The 26,070-nt window shown below is 51.6% G+C and overlaps 1 protein-coding gene across 4 annotated transcripts in view; it reads left to right on the top strand.

The window, feature by feature from the left end:
* ITPK1 (inositol-tetrakisphosphate 1-kinase) overlaps nt 1–26,070 on the top strand; it is a 177,873-nt gene that overhangs the window by 115,609 nt on the left and 36,194 nt on the right. For all 4 annotated transcript variants that reach the window (XM_034938037.3, XM_034938038.4, XM_055097968.1 and 1 more), the window contains one exon: nt 7,782–7,899. In XM_034938037.3, coding sequence (XP_034793928.1) covers nt 7,782–7,899 — 118 coding nt within the window. The remainder of the gene's footprint in view (nt 1–7,781; nt 7,900–26,070) is intronic.

Here is a 26,070-nt window from a genome sequence, read left to right as displayed (position 1 = left end):
GGGTCGCTTCCTTTCCCATGAAAGCCCCCGTGAATACTTTTAACAGCCATAAGGAAGTAATTTCAGTTCTTCTATCAAGGGTAGAATCACTGGTGTTAATGGGGTAGCTGAGTGTTAACTGAACACACAGGCCCTGATGCAGTGGATCCTAGAGTCGGCTGGGAAGTTTCCTCTGGGTGTGGCACGCTGGGTTCGCCTTGGTGCTGACACCTATCTCCTTCTGGAGCCAGGTGGTGGTCAGGATTCTAGAATCCTGTTGAGTTCAGTACAGGAGGCTGTTGTCATCCGCAGCCGATGCTGCTGTGGCCATGGGGGAGGTGATGGAATTGTGCCCCCTCTGATGCTTGATCTATTCCATGTGGAAAGCTGGAGTCCCGAGAAGCAAACTCCAGGGAGGCCCACGCTGGCTTTCAGGCTTGTGCTTGCCGTTTTTTGTTTGTTTGTTTGTTTGTTTTTCCTGAGACAGATTCTTGCTCTGTCACCCAGGCTGGAGTGCAGTGGCACAATCTCAGCTCATGCAACCTCTGCCTCCCAGGTACAAGCGATTCTCCTGCCTCAGCCTCCTGAGTAGCTGGGATTACAGGCGCCCACCACCATGCGCGGCTAATTTTCGTGTTTTTAATAGAGACGGGGTTTCACCATGTTGGCCAGGCTGGTCTCTAACTGGCTGGTTTTGAACTCCTGACCTTGTGATACTCCCGCGTCAGCCTCCCAAAGTGGTGGGATAACAGGCGTGAGCCACTGTGCCCAGCCTTTTTTTTTTTTTTTTTTTTTAGTTGGAGTCTCACTTTATCTCTCAGGCTGGAGTGAAGTGGAGTGGTGCGATCTCAGCTCACTGCAACCTCTGCCTCCCATGTTCAAGTGATTCTCCTGCCTCAGCCTCCTGAGTAGCTGGGATTACAGGCGTGCACCACCATGCCCGGCAATTTTTGTATTTTTGCGGGGGGTTTTGCTATGTTGGCCAGTCTGGTTTCAAACTCCTGACCTCAGGTGATCCACCTGCCTCAGCCTCCCAAAGTGCTGGGATTACAGGCGCAAGCCACCACGAGCCACTATGATATGTCGAGTTCACTAGCGTTTAGCTTTCAGGTGCTCCCTAGCCTTTCTGGGGATGCACAACAGTTCAGTCACAGAGCCTGTTTCTGTAGGTGACCAGGTGCACTGCAGTGGCCTGGGGTTTGACACTGGAATGGCTGATTTTGAATCCTGGCAAAGCCCCCAGCTGGTTGTGGTTTGACCTTGAGCCAGTCACATTGCCTCTCAGAAACTTGGTTTCTTTATTTATAAAATGGGAATAAAGACAGAGACATTTTGCTCTGTAAACCATGGGGCTGCTCTGAGAATCAAATGCAATATTTTGTGTCACTGCCCTTGTTGAACCAGAAAAGTGCTACACTTGTATACTGTGGTGGATCATTATGACTATGATTTAAAACATCCATGCCTGAGGAGCCAAATCTTGGGGTCTTTTGTATTTTCATTTCAATTTATACACCCAAGAGAAGTGAAAACTTATGTTGACACAAAAATTTATACACGTATGTTCACAGCGAGCAGCATTGCTCCTAACAGCCAAAAAGTGGAAACAACCCAAATTCCATCCAATGATGAACGGATAAACAAAATACACTACACCATGCCGTGAAGTACTATTTCATCTTAAAGAAGAATGAAGCACTGCCGCACGCTGCGACATGGATGCATTTTAAAACACGATGTGAGCAAAAGGAGCCTGTCATGAAGGACCACACATCACATGGCTTCGCTTGAAGGAAATGCCCAGAATAGGCAGATCTACCCAGACAGAAAGTAGATGTGTGGTTGCCAGAGGCTGGGACTTGGGGCTGAGAGTGAAAGGGAATGGGATTTCCTTTGGATGGGATGAAAACGTTCTAAAATTGAGCTGATCGTTGCACAACCCTGTTAATATTCCAAAAGCCCTTGCTTTGGGGTAAATTGCATCGTATGTGAATGATATCTCAATCAGGCTGTTTTTAATAAAAATCCTATGAGGTAGGAACAAGTACAATCTCCATTTACAGGTGAGGCCCGGGCTTACAATGAGGAAGGCCCAGTTAACTGGGCCTGGCGGCCTCCAGCTCCCTGGCATGCAGTCCCTTCATGCCATCAGCCCTCACTCTACAGAGAAGGGAGCTGAGGCCCAGCAAGGAGGAGGGGTTTCCAGGCTCTGTGTGGGGTCTTTTCCTCCCTTCCAGCCTCCCCACCCACTGGAGGAGAGATTTCCTAAGCAGCGTGTGGAGCAGGACCTTCCCAGCCTTGCCATGGTACCCGCTCGGTGCTCAGGCCATGCAGCCCAGTGGGCAGAATTTCAGCCCCTGGGTCCTGAGTGAAGGAAGGAGCAAGCTGTTAGGACGGGCAGGGCCGGAGCCCGGGACTTTGTCTCTGACCAAAACCTCTCAGAGTCTCAGGGTCCTGAGAAAAATGGGGAGAAACCCTGCCACACACTCTGTGCTGTGGGGGACCCACAAATACGGGAAGGTGCTGCGAGACCTGCCAGGACTTGCCTTGTGCGCAGCCGTCCCTGCTGGCTTAGGGGTCAGTCCGGGCCCCTGGGCCTCTGCCAGGCGGGTCACGCACAGGCTCTCCTCAGAGCACAGGCCTAGGGCAGATGGGGGCTGGAACTCACAGAGGTTTCCAGTTTCCATGATGTCCACTTCATCTGTTTCTTTTTCTGTCTTGTGCTTTTGGGGTCACATTTAAGAAACTGTTGTTTAATCCAAGGTCACGAAGATTTATGACCGTGTTTTCTTCTAAAAGTTTTATAGTTTGGGCTTTTACCCAGTAGCGTTTTTATATTGAAAGAAGCAGTGTTTGAAAACCCTTTTGTCCAGCAGTGTGCATATAGCAAGTCCCAGGTAAGTGACCACTGCCTTTATTTTTAAATGATTACTGATTATGATCATTTTTATTTATTATTATTATCCTTACTATAATTAATCTCTCGTTGTCTTTCCCATCTGGGTAGCTGGCTCTTATTTCTTCTTGAAAGATAGTATTGGTGTTTGAATCCATTTCTGGCACACTTAGGGGTGCAGGGTAGAAGGGGAAGATCTGATTACCTGCCTCCCATTTCCCCCCAAACTTTGTGTTATGGGAAATTAAAAATATTTGAGAAGAGAGAATGCCGCAACATGCTCCCAGGTGCCACCTCCAAGCCTCATGCGTCAGCAGCTGCAGCCACTCTCATTTCATCCGTCCCTCACCTACTTCTGTCCCTGCCCCCAACCCGGATTGTTTTGAAACACATCCCAGATTCCTATTTAATCTGTGAGTCGTTTTTGAGTTGCATCTCTGAAAAACGAATCCCCTGGAAGGTTGCTGCCTGGAGCCTGGGCTGCCGGTGGGGTTGGGAGGTTGTGTTGCACCCCAGGCATCAGCAGGAGGGTGGGCATGGGCCAGAACCACAGCCCCCTTCCATGGGCACAGCTGGCTCCTCTGGGGTCGGCTGCACAGGGCAAGGCAGGGTGAGCCCAGAAACCTTGCGTCAGGTTTAGCCCTAGGAGCCCAGGTGTTGCAGGGTAATGAGAATCCTTTCATTTTTGTGTCTACAAACTCCTTTTGCATCCGTGATCTCCATGATGCCCACAGCAGCTGCCTTGGGTAGGCTTTATTCAGAATGGACCTTACCCAGGATGAGTCTCAGAGGGTTAACTCCAGACACAGAATCAATGTCAGAGGCAGAATCTGGACTCAGGACTCTGACAGCATTTTCCATTAGAAGGAGCAAATCCCTGTGTCTCACTCCCTGCTCATTTCCTGCCTGTGAGGATCGAGGAGGAAAGAGTATCTCTGACGTTCATCTCATTCTGCTCAGATTCTCAGTGGCAGCTTAGCAAAGGGCCAGTTGTCTCTGTTGGCATCATTCCATGGGCTTGGGGCCTCTAAAAACCCTGAGAGAGCTTGCGCTGTAGGTGGGCACCGTGACGCTCTGCCCCAGGTGTGTTCCAGCCCTCATCCTGGCAGGGGCTGAATGTTTCTGCCTAGAGCCAGGCTGCCCTTGTTCGCTCCAGGATCCCACTCTTGGTGTCCTTTAGCTGGCAGGCCCTGCGAGGGAACATGTGCTTACAATTTGCCATGGAGACGGCGGTGCCTTTCTTCCTCTGAGTGGTGATAAAATGGTACGGAAGCTCACCCGCCCAGCAGATTGGTAATTCTAAGAGACTTGTGAAAAATGCACGAGGCCCTCAGTATAATAGATAAGCTGGAAAGCTTGGCACAAAGTCCGCTTGTGGATAGTGAGGTGACTGGAAAAATTCTTTGCCCTCTCTGTTCCCATCCCAGAAGAGATCGTGTTTAGGAAGAATTCTTCTGTTAATGCTGATGCTTTCATCCCCAGTCAAAAGCTAGTTGACGCCTGCTTGTCAGATGTTTTCCCCTTTGGTTTCATGTAGCCGCTTTCCCTCATGAGTTTGGCTTAACTTCATGTCTTAATGAATCTGAGTTCTCTCTTTAAAGGTCACTGTCCTAACACATAAACATGGAATCAGAATCGCCCTCATTTATTCAGAGCTGAGCGGAGACTCTTCTTGGGACTTCGAGGGGAGGAAGGAGCACATCTGTGTTCTAAGTGGCCTTGGTTGCTGAGGGAGAATTGAGTCGTCCCATCCATGTGCTCGGCTGTTGGCCCCCTTTTGGAAGGAAGGCAGCGAATGCGTGGGTGGCCCTCCCGTTACCTGGAATGCCTCTAGCTGGTGGTCCATCCCGTTCTAGAATGGCTCCCCTGTGCAGCCTTCAAGTTTACCTTTACAAATACACTCTCCATTTTCTCAGTCTGTTTACACCCTTGGAACCAGAGGCCATCTTTACAGAGACCCTAAGGGCATCTGCAGTATTCTTCATGTCACAGATGAGGAGACTGAGACTCTGAGAAGCCAAGTGACTTGTCCAAAGGTGACTCTGAGAGGTGATGACACCGGGCGCCTGGGTTTCTTGACTCTAGGTCACATAGCCTTCCCACTACACCAGGCTGCTTCCTGGTGTGTTTAGGGGAAGGGAGTGAGGACAGCCAAGTGCCTTTAGCTCATAACCGAGGACATGAACTTGCTAGCCAGGACTATAGATCTGGCGGGGTGAAGCGGAGAAGGCTTTTGATCATCTGAGTATCTGCTGCACCCCACATAATGCCCTGAGCACTGTCAGTGATGTGAAGTCTCTTGAGTGGATGACCTTTTTTTTTTTTAAATTTAAGTTCTAGGGTACATGCGCACAACGTGCAGGTTTGTTACCTATGTATACATGTGCCATGTTGGTGTGCTGCATCCATTAACTCGTCATTTACATTAGGTATATCTCCCAGTGCTATCCCTCCCCCCTCCCCCCACCCCATGACAGGCCACGGTGTGTGATGTTCCCCACCCTGTGTCCAAGTGTTCTCTCATTGTTCAATTCCCACCTATGAGTGAGAACATGCAGTGTTTGGTTTTCTGTCCTCGCAATAGTTTGCTCAGAATGATGGTTTCTAGCTGAGTGGATGACCTTTTAATGTTGACATTTATTTTTCTTTATTTTTTTTGGAGACAGGGTCTTACTCTATTGCCGAGGCTGGAGTGCAGTGGCACCATTGTGCATTGCTGCAGCCTCAATCTCCTGGGCCTGAGTGATCCTCCCACCTCAGCCTCCCAAGGAGCTGGGACTAGGGGCTTGTGCCACTGCACCCAGCTATTAATGTTGGGCTGTGAATATGATTTCATACATATGTGTGAGTCTCGGCGGGGAGGGCCTCATGAATGACCTGCTCTCGTGGAAGCATGGACTGCATTTAAAAGAACAAGCTCTGATGACGGAATGGTGCCAGGAGGGGTAGTTGCCCATGGAGAGCTCCCAAATGAGACGAGGGATCAGGTGTAGGCGCTTGGGTGAGGCTGAGACTGTCAGGAGAGAGGCACTGGGTGTGGCCGCTTGGCCCCAGGGCAGCTCCAGATAAAACCTTCCTTAAGGAGACTCCTCGGTTAGTCCCCAGGCTCCATGTGGGCGGCAGACGTGGGCTCTCCCGCATCAGTGCCTGGTTCACTGTCTACAGGCAGTGGGTTGGTGGCCAAATGGCTTGCTGACGGCTGGAGGGTTCTGCCCCACATCTAGGTCCTCGCACTTATGTGCAGGGAGAGGATGGCTAAGGGGTGAGGAGAGTCACAGGCGTGAGGACTGGAATGCGAGGCCTCCCCTAGGTTACGCCGGCCACCACTGAGGCCAGAGGAAGTCTTTAAACATTCAGACAGAAAGGAGCCCAGGGCCAGACACTCTGCCGCGAAATCCAAGGAGAGACTGATTTCAGAGCAGAAGTGGGAATATGAGTCTCTGGTTTTTGTGTTAAAAGTGGCTTTTGGCTTAACAAGTGGTCACTAGGACCAAAATAAGTTCACTTAAGAAAAATAATTCCAAATGGCTCTTTCTTTCTGTCCATAAGGTTCACTAGGAAGGCAGCACTGGGGTGTGTTTCCCCAGCCTGTGCAGGCCTCACTGACGGGCTGTGGAGTGGGTGAGCAGAGGGCAGGGGGGCTGGCTGGGCGGAGGAATCACGCTGGCATGTCTGCTGCCTCCGGCTCTCACAACCAAGTATCACAAACAGGGAGGCTTTTAACACTGCAGGAATCTCCCAGCCCAGGGGGCCAACAGCTCCAGTCAGGGCGTCAGCAGTGGCTCCCTCCGGAGGCCCTGAGGGCGAAGCTTCCCTGCCCCTCTCCCGGCTCCCAGTGGTGGTGGTGGTGGGCACCTTCCACCCTCCTTGGCTTGTAGGCGTGTCACTGCAGTTGTCTGTCTCCACACAGCCTCCTCCCTGCGTCTGTGTTCAGATTTCTCTCCTAAGAAATCCAGCCAGGGGATTCAGGCCCACCCATATGGTGTGGTCCACCCATATGGAGTCCTAACTCTGTTCCATCCACAAAGACCCTGTTTCCTTATAAATAAGGCCACGTTCACAAATGCTGAAGGGTTAAGACTTGAGAGGACACAATTCAACCCGCAGCAGCTGGTTGAGGCCTTCTTCAGGCCAGCTTTTTCCCTGAGACCCCCCCATCACACCAGCATTCCAGTTTTGTCCTTAGAATCATAGAGGTTGGGAGCAAGGGTGGGCTCCTTCACTATGTCAGCTCGGGTTGGTCTGGCCCACCTGGTTGGCGTGGGGTTCTGCCCATTATTTTATTGAGTTCTGTTCTGGACAGCAGTGTCTTCCCCCCATGTAAGTTAGGGTTATTCCCCTAAGAAGATAGTAAGTTCCTTAGAGACTGGTTTTTGTCACGGTTTCTCTTGCATTTCCTTCGTGCCTACCCCAAAGCTAGTAGGTACAGAAGTGGAGTACTTGAGGAGTGTTGGGTGGCTGGTGCCCACCCTGTGGCGTGTTTCTCTCCACCACACCTTCCCGCAGACCCTCTGATGACTCCTGGCCTCATCCCACTCTCCCGCCCCTGCCTCAGAGTCCTTATCAGTGCGGGGCATGGGGCCGCCACTCCCAGAGGAGCCAGTGCCTGGAGTGGATCTGCTTCCGGGTGAGGTTTTGTCTGGAGTCAGGCGGCCTGCCCTGAGCCTGGTTGCAGTTTCCTCGCTGTCTTCTGTGTGGTGCTCTATTTCTGAGTTTGGCCTAGTCAAGCCTCTCTCAGATCTCCAGGTGACTGCTCGAAATGTCCCAGTGCTGGAATGCACCACCCTCCACCAAAGCTAGGGCTGGAGGATAGGACAGGAATGGATGGACATGCAGGGGGCGTGAGGGGTGAGTTGCTACCTGGCCCTACCCCTGCTCTAACCAGAGCAGCATGCTTCCCTTTCAGGAGTACATCGATGCCCACCCTGAGACCATCGTCCTGGACCCGCTCCCTGCCATCAGAACCCTGCTCGACCGCTCCAAGTCCTACGAGCTCATCCGGAAGATTGAGGCCTACATGGAAGGTAGGGACACGTGTGGCACCACATCTGTGGCAGGCAGCCACCTTTGTGGTCACAAAGTGGCCATGGCCTGAGGTGTGGAGACAGAGGGGTCTTGTCTTTTTAAGCACTTTGGGGCAGGAAGCATTTGAATTCCATGGTGCAGTCATTCTGGGGAGGTCCTTTCATTCTCCTGTGACCAGCAGTGAGGAAACAAAAGCCTCAGGGTGCTCTTGCGGAAGGGGGCTCTGAGGGTTTTGTTTTGCTGTGTTGAACCCATGGGTGACATTGAAGTGTCCCGGTAACACAGTGGCTGGAGAACAGGAGTGTGTGTAGACAGCTCAGTGGCAGGCAAGCAAGTGGAGTTACGTAACTGCGCAGAGGACACAAACAGAAACTGAAGGCCTTTAATCAAACACGTGGAGATGTAATGTGGCTGCTGGACCTCATGGGTCCACTCTGTTCTGGAGGGCAGGGGCCTCCCTCTTCACTGCGGCGCCTCCCCTGCCAGCTGCAGGCTCCTGTCCCTGAGGGCTCACCCTGACGCCTCCCCACCCCTTGGGCAGGCAGAGCCAGAGAACTCAAGGCCACATTCTCAAGGTGTTTATGTGAGAAAGACTTTGTGGAGAGATTCATGTTAACAGTAACCTCCTAGTTCACTGCTTGGTCCAAGTGTGCCCTGCTGAGAGCTCTTGTTTAATTTTAAGGAAAAGTGCTTGGCCTGGGCCCTCCGGCTTTGTGAGGATTTATCCTGGGGTCAAGGAGGCAGCCCCTGCTCCCTGCCCTACAGACCATGATTGAGGCCTAACCTGGCTGCCTTGAACCCTGACCTGGATGGTGACTTGGCCTTGGGCATAATTTCCTGTGATGGTGACCGGTGGGACCAGTGGGTACCATTTGACTCACAGCTCCAGAGGCAGACCATCTGCATGGAAGTCTGAGACCACCATTTATTGGCTATGTGTTGTGTTCCTGCCTTTGGGTTAGGCCTTCTCCTTGTATTCTCCCTTTTGGTACTCTTAGAAGTGGGCATGATAAGCCTTCCCATTTTACAGATGAATCCCAGAGGCTCTGAGAGGTTAGCAGACATGCCACGTCACGCAGCATTCAGGTGGCTGGGCCAGCATCCAGCCAGGTCTCTCTGACTCGGGCTCCCCAGCCCCTACTCCTGAGCTTGACTTTCATGTCCATGGCCAGAGGGCCCTGGATCTAGAAGAACCTGAAATGGGTACCACTGAGGACCCTGGCCTGGAGAGTAGGTGAGTCCTCGGTTCCCTCTCTGAGGAATGTGCCCTGCAGAAGAGCTGGCTGCTGGATTTGGCTGTCCTGGAAGGGCTCCCGAGGCCTCTTTCCCTGAATGCCTGACACACCGCTGGGTGCAGAGAATGGGGGTGTCATGCTGGTGCCCCATGTAGGCAGGCTTTCTTAGCACATGCCAGCAGCCTTTATTTGCTAGGCCTGGAGTGATTGGCCTCTGCTGTGCACTTCATCTCCCTTTGCACTGTCTTCCTGGATCCATCCAGAATCCCAGATGGGAAGAAAGAGCTGTACGTTCCCTCCTGGGGTCACCTTCATCTCAGTCTGCCATGGGTGAAGGTTTGGTCAAATTTGGGAAAGGGAATCAGCCTCTTTCCAGAAGGTGTGCTTGTTGGACACTGCCTGTGTGAAGAGCAGGAGGCTGTATTAGAACATGAGAAGGCCCAGTTAGTGGAAGAAGGTGGCAGACCAGCAGCCACATCTCATGTCCCAGACAAGTCCATTCGAAGAGTGATGGGTTTGGGTGGGATTCGAGAAGGTACCGCTGAAGGGCCTTTTGGAGCCAAAAGCACAGGCTCTGGCATGTGGGTTCCTGTCTGGGCTCTTGTTAGCCACATGGTCTCAGACAAATCAGTCATTTGAGTTCTGCTGGTGTTCTGGAAGATATGGGTGATACCTGGTTCAGCCACGGGGTCAGGGGTCAGGATACCTGGGATGATGTCTGCAGAGCACTTAGCATGGGACCGGCCCACTGGGTCACCCGGGAACAGCAGCTGCTCCAGCTGTTCCCACCACGATGGCAGGACCCCAGCATCCTAATTGAGTCTTCACATCCATCTTAGATTTTTAGGAGTAGAAGACCAGGGCTGGGGATCAAGGGTGAGCCTGGGCTCAGGGTGTGAGTGTGCACGGTGTGTTCAAGGAGCAGGAACCCGGTGATGAGGTGGACCGTAGGAAGTCACATGCCGAGAGGAAGGCCCAGGAGGTACCTCTGTTGCCCGCTTGCCTGGCTTGGAATTGGGCCTCTCCTGGAGGCAGTTAGGAATCAGGTCAGGAATTTTAAGCAGGGTGTGTCCTAGTTCACTGGGAGATTAGAAAGTTTAGCAGCTGCCCATAAGGGGAGAGCTGTGGGTGTTCCAGGAGAGGGCCCCGTCCTCAACAGGTCCAGAGAGAGCTGTTGACCAAACCCTAACGCATGCTTGGTTCTAGATCAGCAGGAAGTGTAGGGTGGGTGGGCCATGAATGTTGCACGCTGGGTTTTCCTTATCGTGCACGCCGAGCCTGGGCTTGTATTCTTCCAGGAGGGCGGTCAGAGGCTGGGACTTCCTGGAGCCCTTTCCTGACCCCCAGTGGCTGTCCATTCACCAGCATCGCTGGGTGGGTCCCCGCTGCATGCCCCCACCAGCTGCAGAGGCAGAGAGCCTTCCTGGGAAGCACACCCTGGGCCCCCCTCCTCAACTGCCTGCTGTTCCTGGAGGCACTCAGCCCTTTCAGGCGTACTGTAAATGGCCATAATTACCCTTGAAGTTCCCTCAGATAATCACAGCAATCCAGTGACACGCTTTTGTGTTGGGAGAAGGAGCTTGGCGAGACTTCCTCCAGTTGTCACCCCCCCTGCCCCGGCAGTAAGGCTGCTCTGTTTTCAGAGACTCTGGACAGCTGCAGGGAAAACAGAGCTGGTGGGGGACGGGTGGGTGCTTCGGGACTGCTAGGATCCTCATTGATGAGCAGGGGGAGGGAGACGACCAGAGCCCCTGCTTTGCGGTGGTGGTGGGCAGTTGGGACATGGCACAAGGGGAGGCTCTCCCAGGAATAGCAGGCAGAGCCCTTGGATAAGGGTCTGTGCTCAGGTGGGCCATGTGTCTCCCTGCAGAGCATCAGCCGTGGAGGGCCTCTCCCACCCCAGCTCTGCATCCAGGAGACAGATGAGGCCTGCTGCTGGGAGCTCCCAGCGTCACTGTCTCCGGGCAGCCTGTGTGAGGTCACTGCCTTCTGAGTTCTACATTCCCAGAGCTCATTCTTGTCTCATTCAGAGCCTGGAGGGGAAGCAGGGTCATTTCTCTGCCTCGGCTCTGGCAGCTTCAAACCCACCCACTTCGTATCAATTAGCATTCAAGTTGCTTTAACAGCAGACCTAAAATAATGGTGGCTTAAATGCGACAGAACTTCCTTTCTCTCTGATGTAAAAGCCCAGAGGAAGGCCATCCAGCACGGGCACAGGGGCTGGGACCCTGGCTCCTTCTAGCTCCTTATTCTTCTGTGGTCTGCCCATCTGGTCCTGGGTGATGGCTGTATTTCCAGCCCTCACATCCAAGATCTAGACATTAGGATGGAGAGGAAGACCAAGAAAAAGGAAGCAAATGAGAAGAAGGCCTAGTTCTCTTTTAAGGAGGGGCTCTGAAAGCAATCCAGTGACATGTTTTTGTGCTGGGAGAAGGGACTTTGGCCAGAATTAGTCACATCCTAAGCTGCAAGGGAGTCAGGAAATTGAGTCCTTGTTCTGAGCAGCCACATGCCCAGCTACAATTCGGGTTTTATCACCATGGAAGAAGGGCTAGAATGAGTTTTAGGGGAGCATTAGCAGTCTTCCAAAACATGGGTCCCTGCCTGAGGACCCAACTTTCCCATGGCAGAACAACCTTGGAATTTCTCCTCTGGCTGGGGTTTGGCCTCGGCCTGTGACCTCAGCAGCAGTCCCCTCTTTGTAGCAACCAGCTTCCTGGAGGCTTGCAGAATGACCCACCCCAGCATGCCAGGGCCCTACCTTTCCCTCATAGATGACTGCTTCTGGGAGGCAGCCATGCCTATACCCATACCCATGTCCCTCCCCACACCCGCACCCCCTAGGCAGAGGCACAGGCAGCGTTGAGCCTGGATTCAATTCAAACCAAGCACTTAATTCTTCCTAGAAATTAAGCATTCCCTGGTGCAGGCCTGGGGGAGGGAGGGAGGAGGCCGCAGTAACAAACATTGAATTTGCAGGCTCTTTCTCCCATCAGCAGCCCACTCTGCCACCCAGGGCCAGGGTCCAGAGATGGAAGCCCCAAAGCCAAGGCGTGGCTGTGCTACCCCAGGGTGAGCGATTCTGGGCAAGGCTCTAGCTGGCTCCCGAACTGGCTGAGAAGGCACCATGTGTGAGAAGGCACCTGGGCCGTAATTGCATGGCGTGGGTTTGTGTCCCTGTCTTCAGAGACAGCAGGTCTCAGACCACTGGGCAACAGGCTGGAGAGATCCTTGAAAGCCCTGACTGCTTTGGGGTGATGGGTGGCTCTCCTGTTCTTCTTCTCTTAGAAGTTCCCATGTGTCTGCTCTGGGGGTGACAGATGGCCTATTTGGGATCCCAGGCCTCCCCGGGGATGGGGGATGCATACCGCAGATTGAATGCTTCTGCCTGTGGTTTTACAGGAATTTAATTAGGGCTCATCTTAGAGGCCATTTGAAACCTGGGTTGAAATTGAGTAGTCTGGATACCAAGCAAAGAGAAAGTAACATTCCTTAGAGCCTGGAGAAATAATTCCCCAAAAAGCTTTTGCCTTGGGGGTGGGCGTTTGTGATTGGTGGGGAGCTGCTCCCAGAGGCAGGAACTGGCTCTCAACCCTCGGGGAGCTGCAGAGGGGTGGGGACTTGGAGTCAAGGCCTCAGACCCTGCCCATTGCCACCACCACCCCTCCAACCCTCCCCCAATTGTGTGGCCTCTCTGAGCTGTGCGTCTGTCAGCACTTAGGCAGGTGCTTAGTGTGCCAGGCACTGGGTTAAATACTTTACAGACAGTAGCTAATTTAATCCACTTAATGACCCTATGAGGAAGGTTCTGATTTCGCCTCCGATTTAGAGGTGAGGATACTGAGGGGCTTTGATCTTAAGTTACTTGAGGTCACAGAGCTAGTGGGGCAGATTTGGGATCAGAATCCACACAGTGTGGGTCTGCTCTTAGCCAGTGGTTCCCAAGCCCAGTCCCTCACCCCTGTGTGTACCCCTTCTACACCCTCAGTTCCCCTGTGGCTGATGGAGAGGGACCGAGGCAAAGATAGGTAGGGTTGGGGCTCTGCGCCTGCGGGCAAGTCCTGCCTAGGCTCACCTGGTGCTGGTGGCATGGCTGTCATCCCTGGGGGTGCCCTCTGGGGTCCAGGAAATGATACTTGAGGGCAGCCACACATCATGGCAGGAAAGAAGGACCTTGTCGCTGATAAGGCTTCCAATCTTAGCCCCTCGGGGGGCTGGGCCAGTCACTCTCCCCTGAGTTGTTCACTCATCTGGGAAGTGGGTCGCCAGTGCCTCGGACGTGCTGAGTGGGCGTCTCAGCTGGTGGCCCCACCCCAGATCGGGCAGAGCGACCCCTTGGTGTGCACCTGCCCATGCCTCCCCCAGTGTCAGCCTGCCCAGACCACAGGGCTGAGGTGAGGGGACAGCGTGCCCCATCGAAGGGTCTGGAATGAGGGAGGACAGGGTGCCAGGGAGGTAGGGTTCTCTCAGGGGAGGTGCTTGGTTTGTGGTTCCCTTTCTTGGACTTCAGGGATGTGTGGGAGCACCACTGTTTTTGTTTTCACATCGGCTGTTGTCTGCCACCCAGGCTGAGACCCGCCCTTTCAGTGCAGGGGAGGCTCCGCAGAGCAGGATTGTGCTTGTGGCTCCCCTGCCCTGGGGCGGCTAAGCGCCAGCTGCAGACCAGGCCGCGTAGTTGCCTTGCCGGCATGAGGCGGCAGCTGGGACCAAGGCCAGCCCTGGTCTGAGTCTGCATGAGCTGCCTTCCTGGCGTCTGCCGTGTGGAAGCCAGTGCCCTCCCCCAGTCCGGGAGTCATGGGGTGAGGAAGAAATGGTGCCCCAGAGCATGTGGAACCAGGTCTGGCCTGCAAGGGTGGCTCCTCCTGTCCTTGAAGCTGCTCCTTCCCTCAGCTGTAGGGTTCCCCCTTTACAGATGGGGGGCATGGAACCTTAGTGAGGTTATGGTAACTTAGTTGAGGTTTCAGAGCTGGTGCATCTTCAAGCTGAGCTCCATGTTGATGCCAAAGCTCACCCTGTTCCCTTACAACAAACATCTATTTTACAGCTGATTCTCAGAATCCCTCCCATCTCCCTGCCCTTGGCTGACCCTTCTGTGGGTTCTGCTCCTGTCCCCTGGAGCCAGGGGCCACCTGTGCAGCCATCCAGGCATTCACATTCTAAGACAAGACCCTGTCAGCCCCCAGGACCTGGGAATCTCGGAAGCATCAGTCCTGCTGGCGGGGCTCTCAGTTGAGGCAGCAGAGGCCAGGGATGTTCAGGGCAGGACAGGGCCTCAGGGAGCACGCCCCCAGGTTCACACTGCCCCGTCCCCTTTCCTGCGCCCCCACAGCCAAAGCCAGCTCCACATCAGGCCCACAGGTCTACTCGCAGCCCTTTCCGTGCCATCTCCTCTTCCCTGGCCTAGCTGCAGCAGGGGTCCCTGGAGAGTAGTGAGAGCTTCCCCACTCTCCCTCCAGCAGCCTCACCCCTTTGTCCCACCAGGGCTGGGGTTTGTGCCTGGAGGACAGTGGCCCGGGAGCCTGGATCAGCTTTTCCTGGAGAGGTTGTCAGGTCCAGGCCTCCTAAGGGCACTGGCAGAGATGAAACAGATGCTGGATTCTCTGCCAAGCTCCTCATTTCCACAGCTGTGGGCACTGTGGACAGGACGGCAGCCCCTGGCATCCTGATGGTAGGCTTGCAGTGACCCCCATGAGACCAGACCCTGCCAGGCATTTGCTGCCCTCTGTCCCTCCTGCCCAGGGCACTGGTCTGGAGGCTCCCAGGAGAGACTCAAAGGAGTGAACTGAGCTCTCATGGCGACTGGCTGGCACCCTGCAGGAGAGATGCACCTTCATCTGGGGAAGAATGTTCCTGTCTGTTCACTCAGAGCTTAACCTTGCTGGGCCTTTAAGACATGGCAGGGACCCGCTCCCCAGCAAAACAAGAAGGCCCCTCCACCCACAGCCCACCAACCCCTCCAGCGCCATCCAGCTCAGTGGCTTCTGGACGAGATACCCCACTTTGTCCAGGTGGGCCTGCCCCAGGCCTTCCTGCAGAGCTTTCTGAAAACCTCTGTCCCCTCTCAACCCACAGGCACCCCTCCTCTAGGAGGTACTCCCCCAATGACATCAGCTGGCTCCGATCACTCTACTAGGGCACTGCTGCTGATCCTAGGCCAGTTGGTGAACAGACTGTTTGTCTTTGGGACTCTGGCTCTCACCCAAAATTCCTTTCCCCTGGCTGTGTTGACTAACTCCCTCCAGACTCCACTCCCAGGAACCTTCTTCCCCCTCCTCACACTGAGTCTCCTGGCTCCCCTGGGATATAAGCAGGGTACATGGGTACTCAAAACCTCCTTGTTAGTCAGATTGGTCAGAAAGTATCCAACAGCAGCCATTTACACTTTAGTGTGAATTAATGGCTCACTTAGTGTTTTTCCAGCTTAAAGAGATCTTGAGTTCTGGAAGCCCTACAAAAACTGCTCTTCTCCACATCCTCAACAATGAGAATAGAGGCCCAGAGTGGTTGCATGGCTGACCCAGGACCACTCAGCACCTTTCCGACTCTCAGTCCAGTGCTGTCTCCATGGGACCCACATCTCTGCAGGGGTCTTTTCAGAAGCAGCGCCATAGTGAATCTAAAGTCAGACTGCCTGGGTTCAGATCCTCTCCTGAACACCCAGCTGTGTGCATTTAGGCAGGTTATTTAACTGCATTGAGCCCCAGCTTTCCTATCTGTAAAATGGGGAGGGAGGTAATGTTGGTGGCACCTTCCTCATAGGTTGTTGTAAGGATTCCTCAATAGATGAGAGCTCTCCTGGCAGTCAGTGCATTGTGAGTTTCAGACCACACCCTGTGTGCTGTGACCCTGTGAGTCCTGTGTTTCTCAACTTGCATTTAGTGCTAAAGGCAGCAGCCCCTGGCGCCCTGATGGTAGGCTTGCAGTGACCCCCATGAGACCAGACCCTGCCAGGCATTTGCTCCCCTCTGTCCATTCTGCCCAAACGCCCAGCCCCGTGTTTGCAAATGTGTACCTGGGTTTATTTCCCCAAACAAGAGTGTCTTCAGGGTGACCCATCATGTAACACAAGTGGGCTTTTAAAAATCTCTTTATTGGCTACTAGATGATGTATTGTAGATTTATTATAATAAAGTTCACATTGCACAGGTTTGTTTAGTGTAATTTTTATTTTTAAGAAATTTTGACAGAGTTGCAAAGATAGTACACAGAGTTCCCATATACCCTTTGCACAGCTTCCTCCAGTGTTAACATCCTATCTGACCATAATTATCTAAACCAGGAAGTTCACATTGATAACTATTCAATAATTGAAAGACCTAAATGAATTCGAATTTCCCCAGTTGTCCCACTAGTACCCATTTTTTAGTCCAGGATCCAATCTGGTTGTCGCTGTCTGTGGTCTCCTGCCATCTGGGATGGAGCCTCAGGTTTTGACCTTGACACTTTGGAAGAACCTCGACTGTTTATTTTGTGGAGTGTCTCTCAGTTCGGGTTTATCTGGTGTTTTCGTGACTAGGTCAAGGTCATACATTTTCAGCAGGAACACCACCCGGCAGTGCCAGTCCCTCCCTAGTGCGTCATATCAGGAGGTGCATGAGGACAACGATGTCTTCTGTCTGCTCAGCAGCAGTTATTTGGTTAAAGTCCACCAGGCTTTTCCACTCTAAATTTCTATTTTTTCCTTTGTAGTTGGCAAGAACCTTCTAAGAGGATTCTTTGCAGACTGTCTCTCATACGTTTGCCCTTCTCTTGTAGCATCTGTGGATGGGTGTTGCCATTGTTACTGTGGTATTTACCGAACAGTCATCATACAGAATTGTAAGAACTGTGTCCCAGCCACCCCAGTTGCCCTAGAAGTGACAGGATCCCCTTGCAGCTTTGCAGACATCCACAGGGCACCAGGTGGCACCTTGTGGAGTGTCAGCATAATCTCATGTGTGAACAAAGGGAAAGGCAAAATAAGGAAAAGAGGAGTGTCAGATATGTTGGAGAATCAGGATTACATGTTTCTTTGCTGCAGGACTTCTCAGAGCCTTAGTAATGTGTTAATATGAATCTTTAGTCTGGGGGCAGTGTTGAATTTCATCACCGATTGTAAGATGCACTGATACTTCATATTCTATAAAAAAGAAAAAATCCTAAGTAAGTTGTGAATTATCGATTATGAGACACATCTCAATTTCAGAGTTGGAAAATATGAAAAACATGCCATAGAATCAGTGAAGTTCTGCAGAATTTAGCCTTTTCCATCCAATTAACTATAGAGTCCCCTCCTCTCTCTGGGGCTTCTCTTGAGAGACTGTTGCACTCAGCACACTCAGGAATTCCCTGACTGGGTGCCTTCTGGCTGCCCTCACTTCCGGCCCTGCACAGGTCTGTTCTTGAGTTCCCTGTATTAGTGTGTGGGGCCCTCATTGCTGGTGCTTCTCGAATCTGTTTAACTCCAGCCTCACTTCCCTGAGGCAGCCACTGTTCATAGTTTGGAACTTATCTTTCTAGACCCTTCCTATTCATACATGTAGAGATACATGTGCACTTTTAGTATTATTTTTTCATTACAGTAGGCTCTGGTGCAATGTGTACATTTAGAAACAGGGTCATTTTACACGTGTCCTGATACAGCTCTTTGTCCCCACTGAACATGTGTCTTGCTTCGCTTCTTTCCATGTTAGCCCATGAAGATGAGGGGGATCAGGTCTGCCCCTTTTGCTGGCAGCATAATATTTCCATACATGAATGAATGAATCCTAATTTATGTTGGGCCCATAAGGTCATTCCAGTCTTGTTTGGATTTTTTTTTTTTTAAACAAACTGGGCTGCAGTAAACAGCTCCCTGCATATTTCTGCATAATTAATCCCTAGAAGTGGGATTTCTCAGCCAAAGATTATAAACATTCCTCACTTTGGCAGATCTCACTGGATTGCCCTTCAAAAAGTTTGAGCAAATTTCACTCCTGATGGTGCCAGTCTGCCTGGGGAAGCCGTACCCAGCTCGATTGATGTGTGTTTGTCGTTATTGGCACAATTGAGTATCCCATCATGGATTCACTGGCTCCATTTGCATGTCTTCTATGAATGAATCTTTGCCTGTTGTTTGCCTATTTTTTAGTTGAGTTGTTGGGCTTGTTGATTAATTAGATCCCTTTTTGTATGAAGAAAATTGTCCCATTGTTAAAAATTGTGGATGGGTTCATGAATGTAAGCGTCATCTTTGCTCTGGGTCCAAGCTAAGATGTTTTGCTTTTAGAATAGGTACTACCAGAAAGAGCCCACCAAACATTTTAAAAATGTCTTGAAAGTAAAAAAGGCTGCCATGTTTTGGGAGCGGGAGCTGGAGCTGAGCAGGGACAGTGAGTGTCTGCCTGGGTCCAGAAGGGGCTGTAAATCAGTGGGAGCAGCTGCCACAGAGTCTACCCACGTTTCCAGCTACCGCCGCCAGACTCAGACATCAGGCGCAGAAATGCCTGTCTCTGTCTGAGCCAGTGTCTGGCTCCTCTTCTCCTGGGCTTTGGACATTCTGGTTGCAAACAGCTCTCTGGTCACATAAGATGAAATGAGTCACTAGCTAAGTCAGGTGGGAGGAAACCTGCTCTTCCCCTGCCCGTGGCTTGCTGTATTGGACTGTAACTTTGCACCTGTGGCATTTGTTGTCTTCTCTTCTCGTCCTCCAGTGTTTTCTCTCCACAGCTTGCCTGTCACCAGGTAGCTAAGTGAGGATCTAGCTGCTAGCAGGGAGGTTGCACCTGTGGCAAGGCCACAGGGTCTCTTAGATGCCTTCAAGGAGCAGGGTAGGGGGCTGTGGCCACTGGCGAAATGCCCCCTCCTTTCCCCCAGTGACTCCAAATATCACAATTGCGTTTCCCCCTTGAAAGCTCATAGTAGCTGGATGTGTTAATTTCCTATTGCTGCATGACAGATGACAGCAGATTGAGTGGCTTCTGACAGTACCCATTTATTATCTCACGGGTGGGTGGGTCAGAAGCCCGCATGGTGTGGTTGGGCTCTTGGCCCAGGGTGTCACAGGCTGAAATCAAGGTGTCCGCAGGGGCAGGTGATCTTCTGGAGGCCCTGAGGAAAAATCCACCTCCAAGCTAACTCTCATTGGCAGAATCCAGTTCCTGGTGGCTGTAGGACTGAGGTCCCCACCCTTGCTGGCCAGCAGCTCTTACAGGTCCTGTGTTTCTTCTCACAGTGCCCTGTACTTGCAAGGCGGCCACAGCTGGCCAGTCTCTTTGTGCTTTGAATCTCCAGCTTCCTCTTCAGAAAAGAAGCTCTGTGTGTGATGCCCTAAGAGTCACCCAGACCATGTCCCTGTTTTGAGGGCAGCAATGCAACATAACCGAGTCACAGAGGAGAACCCATCCATCATGCATGCAGTTCTGGCGATCATGCAGGGTGTTGCCCGGCCACAGGGATCTTGGGGTGGACTTAGATTCTGCCTGCCACACTGAGTAATACAATGGTTTTTCCTTGCATACTTATAAGTTCAATGGAATTTAATTGCTATCATTGCATCTCTCCAGGCCCTGTCACCTGTGCTGGGTGTCTTGGGGCATGTCGCCCCTGCCCACTCCCTCTCCTGGGCGGCGTCTCCTGTCATACTGCCCCTGCACCCCACACTGCAGCCAAGCCAAACCCCAGGGGCACCCCTCTTGACCCTTGGCCTTTGTCCATGGTGTTCTGCCTATCTGGAATACTCTTGGTCCCCACGACTAACTCCAACTTTGGGGTTTGGCTCAGGCCACTTCCTCCCAGAAGCCCTCTGTGCTGCACACTCCCTTCCCTGCGTGGGCCTCAGTGCCTTCCTCCCTACTCACAGACCCTTTGCTGCCCTCATCGCACATTCATTCCACTGTTTCGTCATTGTCTGCTGGCCGCTGTCTTCCCTACCTGACCGTGACAGCCTTGAGGACAGGGGCAAGTGTGTCTTTGGGGACCATGACAGGTCAGGGCCTGGAACGTAGTACCTGCTCAATAAGTATGCAAAGGAGGGAAGAATGTTTTCAAGAATCAGATACATAAGAGGGAGATGCACTGGGGGAGGCTCTGAGCAGAAATCCCACTCCCATGGGAGATAGGCCTGGGGCAGGTGGGGTCATGGGCTCGGGGCCACAGGAAGGGGTGGTCCTGGTTGTCTGTGGGGCTCTCGCAGAGGTGGTATTTGGAGCGGCTCTGAAATACTGGGCTCAATTAGAGGAAGGTGGGAGCCATTCCAGGGAGAGGGAGCAGGATGTTCAGGAGAAATGGGGGCTATTGGTGCTGCGGGAGAGAGCCCCATGCCGAGGCCCAGAGGGCCTCCAGGGCCAGTTTCTGCTTAGCCTATGTGGGAGACAGGGAGGCCATTGGGAAGCTGCTGTGGCTTCTGGAAAAGATGCTGAGGGTGTGATAAGGGTGGTGACTCTGGTCAGGAAGAAATAGGATGGAGGCCAGAAATTGAGGGGGAACATTGGCAGGCATCAGGGCAGGCATTATTATCTGGGATGAGTTAAGGAGAAGGAAACACAGGACAAGCCATAACCACAATCTGTGTGCCAGCTCCACAGGGCAGGACAGTGCTGGGGGGCTCCAAGGGTGGGCCAGGTGTCTCCACGGTGGCCAAGAAAAACTACAAGAGAGGCCGGGTGCGGTGGCTCATGCCTGTAATCCCAGCATTTTGGGAGGCCAAGGTGGGTGGATCACCTGAGGTCAAGAGCTCAAGACCAGCCTGACCAATATAGTGAAACCTTGTCTCTACTAAAAATACAAAAATTAGCTGGGCGTGGTGGCACGTGCTTGTAGTCCCAGCTACTTGGGAGGCTGAGGCAGGAGAATTGCTTGAACTTGGGAGGCTGAAGCAGGAGAATTGCTTGAACCTGGGAGGCGGAGGTTATAGTGAACCAAGATCGCACCACTGCACTCTAGCCTGGGCAACAGAGTGAGACTCCATCTCAAAACAAACAAATAAACAAACAAACTATGAGAGAGGGACCCTTTGTAGGCCCCCAATAGTAATAAGTCCCCAGCCTGGGCCAAATCCCAGGGCTTCAGTGATAAAGATTCCATTTCAACAGGCAGAGATGAGAAGGGAGGGCATTCCGGTGGCGGATACAGCACAGACAAAGGCCAGGCAGGTAAGAAAGGCCAAGTTATCACCAGGAATAGAGATGGTCCCTCTTGGTGAGAGCCTTTCTTGTTTTGGGGCATGGGGTGGTACAGGCCCCCTCCACCTGGCTTGGAGTGGACTTGTTGGCCTTGTCATGGGCCAGAGCCCTCCACCTTTCTCCCCTCCTCTCAAGCCTTCAGAGAAGTTTCTGTCATGGAGTTCACTCGGCTGCCTCAGGGGCCCTGGCTCAGCCAAGAACATTGTCAGGGCTGGGTGGTGTTCCCTTTGTGTTTTCTCTGGACTTGTTCTGGCAACTGACAGCCCCAGATCCAGCCTTGTATTTTAAACACGAGGATCCTGCCTCGAAGCTGTGTGTTCTGCCCAAAGATGATCCAGGCCTCAGTGCTCCTCTGGGGCTGGTGTATAGTCTGTTCTCACACTGCTATAAATAACTACTTGAGGCCTGTCATGGTGGCTCACACCTGTAAACCCAGCACTTTGAGAGGCCAAGGCGGGTGGATCGTTTGAGGTCAGGAGTTCCAGACCAGCCTGGCCAACATGGGAAAACCCCGTCTCTACTAAAAATACAAAAATTAGCCAGGCGTGGTGATGTGCGCCTGTAATCACAGCTACTTAGGAGGCTGAGGCTGCAGTGAGCTGAGATCACACACTGCATACCAGCCTGAGTGACAGAGTGAGACTCTGTCTCCAAAAAAAAAAAAAAAAAAAGGATTAAAAAAAACCTACCTGAGAGTGGGTAATTTATGAAGAAATTATGAAGAGGTTTAATTGACTCATGGTTCTGCAGTCTGTACAAAAAATATGGCCAGGGAGGCCTCAGGAAACTTACAATCATGGCGGAAGGCAAAGGGGAAGTAGGCATGTCTTTACGTGGCAGCAGGAGAGAGAAACAGAGCAAAAGGGGAAGTGCAACATGCTAGATTTCATGAGAACTTACTATCACACGAACAGCTAGAGGGAAATCTGCTTCCATGATCCAATCACCTCCCACCAGGTCCCTCCCCCAAATTGGGAATTACAATTTGACATGAGATTTGGGTGGGGACACAGAGCCAAACCGTATCATTCCACCCTGGCCCCTCCCAAACCTCATGTCCTTCTCACATTTCAAAACACAATCATGCCTTCCCAACAGCCCCCCAAAGTCTTAACTCATTCCAGCATTAACTCAAAAGTCCCAGTCCAAAGTCTCATCTGAGACAAGGCAAGTCCCTTCTGCCTATAAGCCTGTAAAATCAAAAACGAGTTAGTTACTTCCAAGATACAATGAGGGTACAGTCATTGGTTAAACAGACCCAATTCCAAGAGGGAGAAATTAGCCCAAACAAGAACTACAGGGACTGCAGTCCCCATGCAAGTCCAAAACCCAGCAGGGCAGTCATTAAATCTTAAAGCTCCAAAATAATGTCCTTTGACTCCATGTCTCACATCCAGGCCACACTGATGCAAGGGATGGGCTCACAAGACTTGGGCAGCTCCACCCCTGTGGCTCTGCAGGGTACAGCCCTCACAGCTGCTTTCGTGGGCTGACACTGAGTACCTACAGCTTTTCCAGGGACACAGTATAAGCTCTCGGTGGATCTGTCATTCTGGGATCTGGAGGATGGTGGCTCTCTTCTCACAGCTCCCCTAGGCAGTGCTCCTGTGGGGTCTCTAACATCACATTTACTCTCTGCACTGCCCTAGCAGAGGTTGTCTATGAGGGCTCCACCCTTGCAGCAGACTTCTGCCTGGACATCCAGGTGTTTCCATACATCCTCTGAAATCTAGGCAGAGATCAATGAGATCACATGGACACAGAAAGGGGAATATCATACTCTGGGGACTGTGGTGGGGAGGGGGGAGGGGGGAGGGATAGCATTGGGAGATATACCTAATGCTAGATGACGAGTTAGTGGGTGCAGCGCACCAGCATGGCACATGTATACATATGTAACTAACCTGCACAATGTGCACATGTACCCTAAAACTTAAAGTATAATTAAAAAAAAAAAAAAAAAGAAATCTAGGCAGAGGCTAAAATCTTGCCTTCAGCACACCTGCAGGCCCAACACCATGTGGAAGCCACCAAGGCTTGGGGATTGCACCCTCTGAAGCTGTACCTTGGCCCCTTTTAGCCACTGCTGGAGCTGGAGCTGGGATGCAGGATGCCATGTCCTGAGGCTGCATGGAGCAGCAGGGCCCTGAGCCCAGCCCACAAAACAATTTTTCCCTTCTAGACCTCCTGGCCTGTGATGGGAGGGACTGCTGTGAAGGTCTCTGAAATGCCCTGGAGGCATTTTCCCCTATTGTCTTGGCTACTAGCCTTCAGGGCTTCTTATGCAAATTTCTGCAGCTTTGAGTTCCTCCTCAGAAAATGGGTTTTTCTTTTCTACCACGTGGTCAGCCTGCAAATTTTTCACTTTTATGCTCTGCTTCCCTTTTAAATATAAGTTCTAGTTTCTGGTCATTTCTTTGTTTTTGCAGATGAGCATAGGCTTTTAGAAGCAGCCAGTCCACGTCTTGAATGCTTTGTTACTTAGAAATTTCTTCCACCAGATACCCTAAACCATCTCTCTCAAGTTCAAAGTTCCACAGATCTCTAGAGCAGGGACACAACGTGCCAGTCTCTTTGCTAAAGCATAAGAAGAATGTCATTTACTCCAGTTTCCAGTAAGTTCCTCATCTCCATCTGAGACCTACTCAGCCTGGACTTCACTGTTCATAGCACTATCAGCATTTTGGTCACAACCATTCCACAAGTCTCTGGGAAGTTCCAAACTTTCCCTCACCTTCCTGTCTTCTTCCGAGCCCTCCAAACTGTTCCAAACTCTGCCCGTTATCTAGTTCCAAAGTTGCTTCCACATTTTCAGGTATCCTTATAGCAGTGCCCCACTTCTCTGGTACCATTTTTCTGTATTAGTTTGTTCTTAACATTGCTATAAAGAACTACCTGTGACTGGGTAATTTATGAAGAAAAGAGGTTTAGTTGACTCCCGGTTCCACAGGCTATACAGAAGCCATGGCTGGTGAGGCCTCAGGAAACTTACAATGATGGTGGAAGGTGAAAGGGAAGCAGGCACACCTTCACATGGTGACAAGAGAGAGAGAAAGAAGGATGAAGTGCTACACCCTTTTAAGCAACCAGATCTTGAGAGAACTCACTCATGTCATGAGAACAGCGAGGGGGAAATCCACCCCCATGATCTAGTCACCTTTCACCAGGTCCTCCCCCAATGCTTGGAATTACAATTCAACATGAGATTTGGGTGCAGACAGAGAGCCAAACCACGTCGGCTGGCTTAGAAGTTTGCTGCTGATCTGAGTTCGAGTTCTGTCATGGTAGGTAGATGGACGAGAAGGCTGCACCTTCCTTAATGCCTAAGGGTCAAGAGTTCCATCTTTGGGCAGGAGGAAGCAAACACGTCACTCCTCCAGTATTCTCTACTCTTCTTTCTCCCCTGCCTCCCCCAGGGCCATGTCAGGCTGCAGAGCAGTGGTAGGCTCTGTAAGGTGATCTTGGATGGTTTTAAATGGCAGACCTTCAAATAGTAATACCAATGATGATGATGACGATAATGATGGACAGGATGTTGGGATCTGACACTTGGTGTCTTCTGCATGCTGCTTTCTGTTTTAAGTGCTTTGTGTGTTAACCTGTTTGATCCTTACAGCAATCCTGTGAGCAGGACTGCTCTTATTGCCGTTTTACAGATCAGGAAATGAAGGCACCAAAAGGTGAAGTAACCATCTCAAGTTCACACAGTATGGAGCATTCAGCCAGGCATCTTCTGGGACTGGCTACAGTGTTTGGGAAGCACAGCTGGCCCAGTGCCTCTGTTTCCTGGTCCCTGAAGTGGGAAAGGAGCCTTCCTTAACACTTTCCAGACTCAGTGTTCTTAAGTGGGAATGATGAGACTGGAGACCAGTGACAAAGGCTATTATGCAGTGGTTTGCCCAGCAGTCAAGGGTATCCTTTCCCGCCACATGCTGGCTTTGATCTTGAACGCGCAACCACTCAGGGCCTCTGTTTCTCACATGCAAAATGGAGTGGTGATAGTGATCCGTGCTATGGCATTGCTGTAAAGATGACACAAGTTGATGCCTGCAAGTGCTTGTTGATGGCGCAGAGCACACTGCATTGCTTGTCTGGTTATTGTTGACATTAAGCCCTGCATATGCTGTGTTAAGTGCCCAACACATGTCATTTCCATGAGCCTTCATTTTGGTTGTCTGTTAGATGGAAATCCAAAATGATAATGGTGTTTCTTGTGCTCATGAATCTGCAGCTTGGTTGGGCTCAGCTGGGTGGTTCTCCCACGCAGTCTTGCATGGCAGTTTAGCATGATGGTGACAGAGTAGCCAGACTACTGACTTGGCAGCTCAGGGACCCAGGGGTGTGTCCCGAGAAAGACAGCCTCTCTGGCCTTGCTTCCAGAGTCCATATTCTATTTATCTGTGAGGCTCTAGGGCCAGTTCACATTCAAGGGAACAGCATTTAGGGTCTACTTCATAATGGAAAGAAGCATGTAAGAAATAGAGACTGAGAAGTCCCACAATCTGCTATCTGCTAACTGGAGACTTGAGACCTAGGAGAGCTGGTGGTGTAAGTTATAGTCTGTATTAGTTCATTCTCACACTGCTATAAGGACATACCCAAGACTGTGTCATTTATAAAGGAAAGAGGTTTAATTGACTCACAGTTTGCAGGGCCAGGGAGGTCTTAGGAAACTTACAATCATGGCGGAAGGGGAAGCAAACATGCCTTTCTTCACATGGCAGCAGCAAGGAGAAGTGCAGAGTGAAGCAGGGGAGCATGGGGGGAGCCCCTTATAAAGCCATCAGATCTCGTG

Source organism: Pan paniscus, chromosome 15 (genome assembly GCF_029289425.2).
Source record: "Pan paniscus chromosome 15, NHGRI_mPanPan1-v2.0_pri, whole genome shotgun sequence".
NCBI lineage: Eukaryota > Metazoa > Chordata > Mammalia > Primates > Hominidae > Pan > Pan paniscus.
Note: the sequence above shows the minus strand (reverse complement) of the source record. Positions and strands in the feature narration are given on the sequence as shown.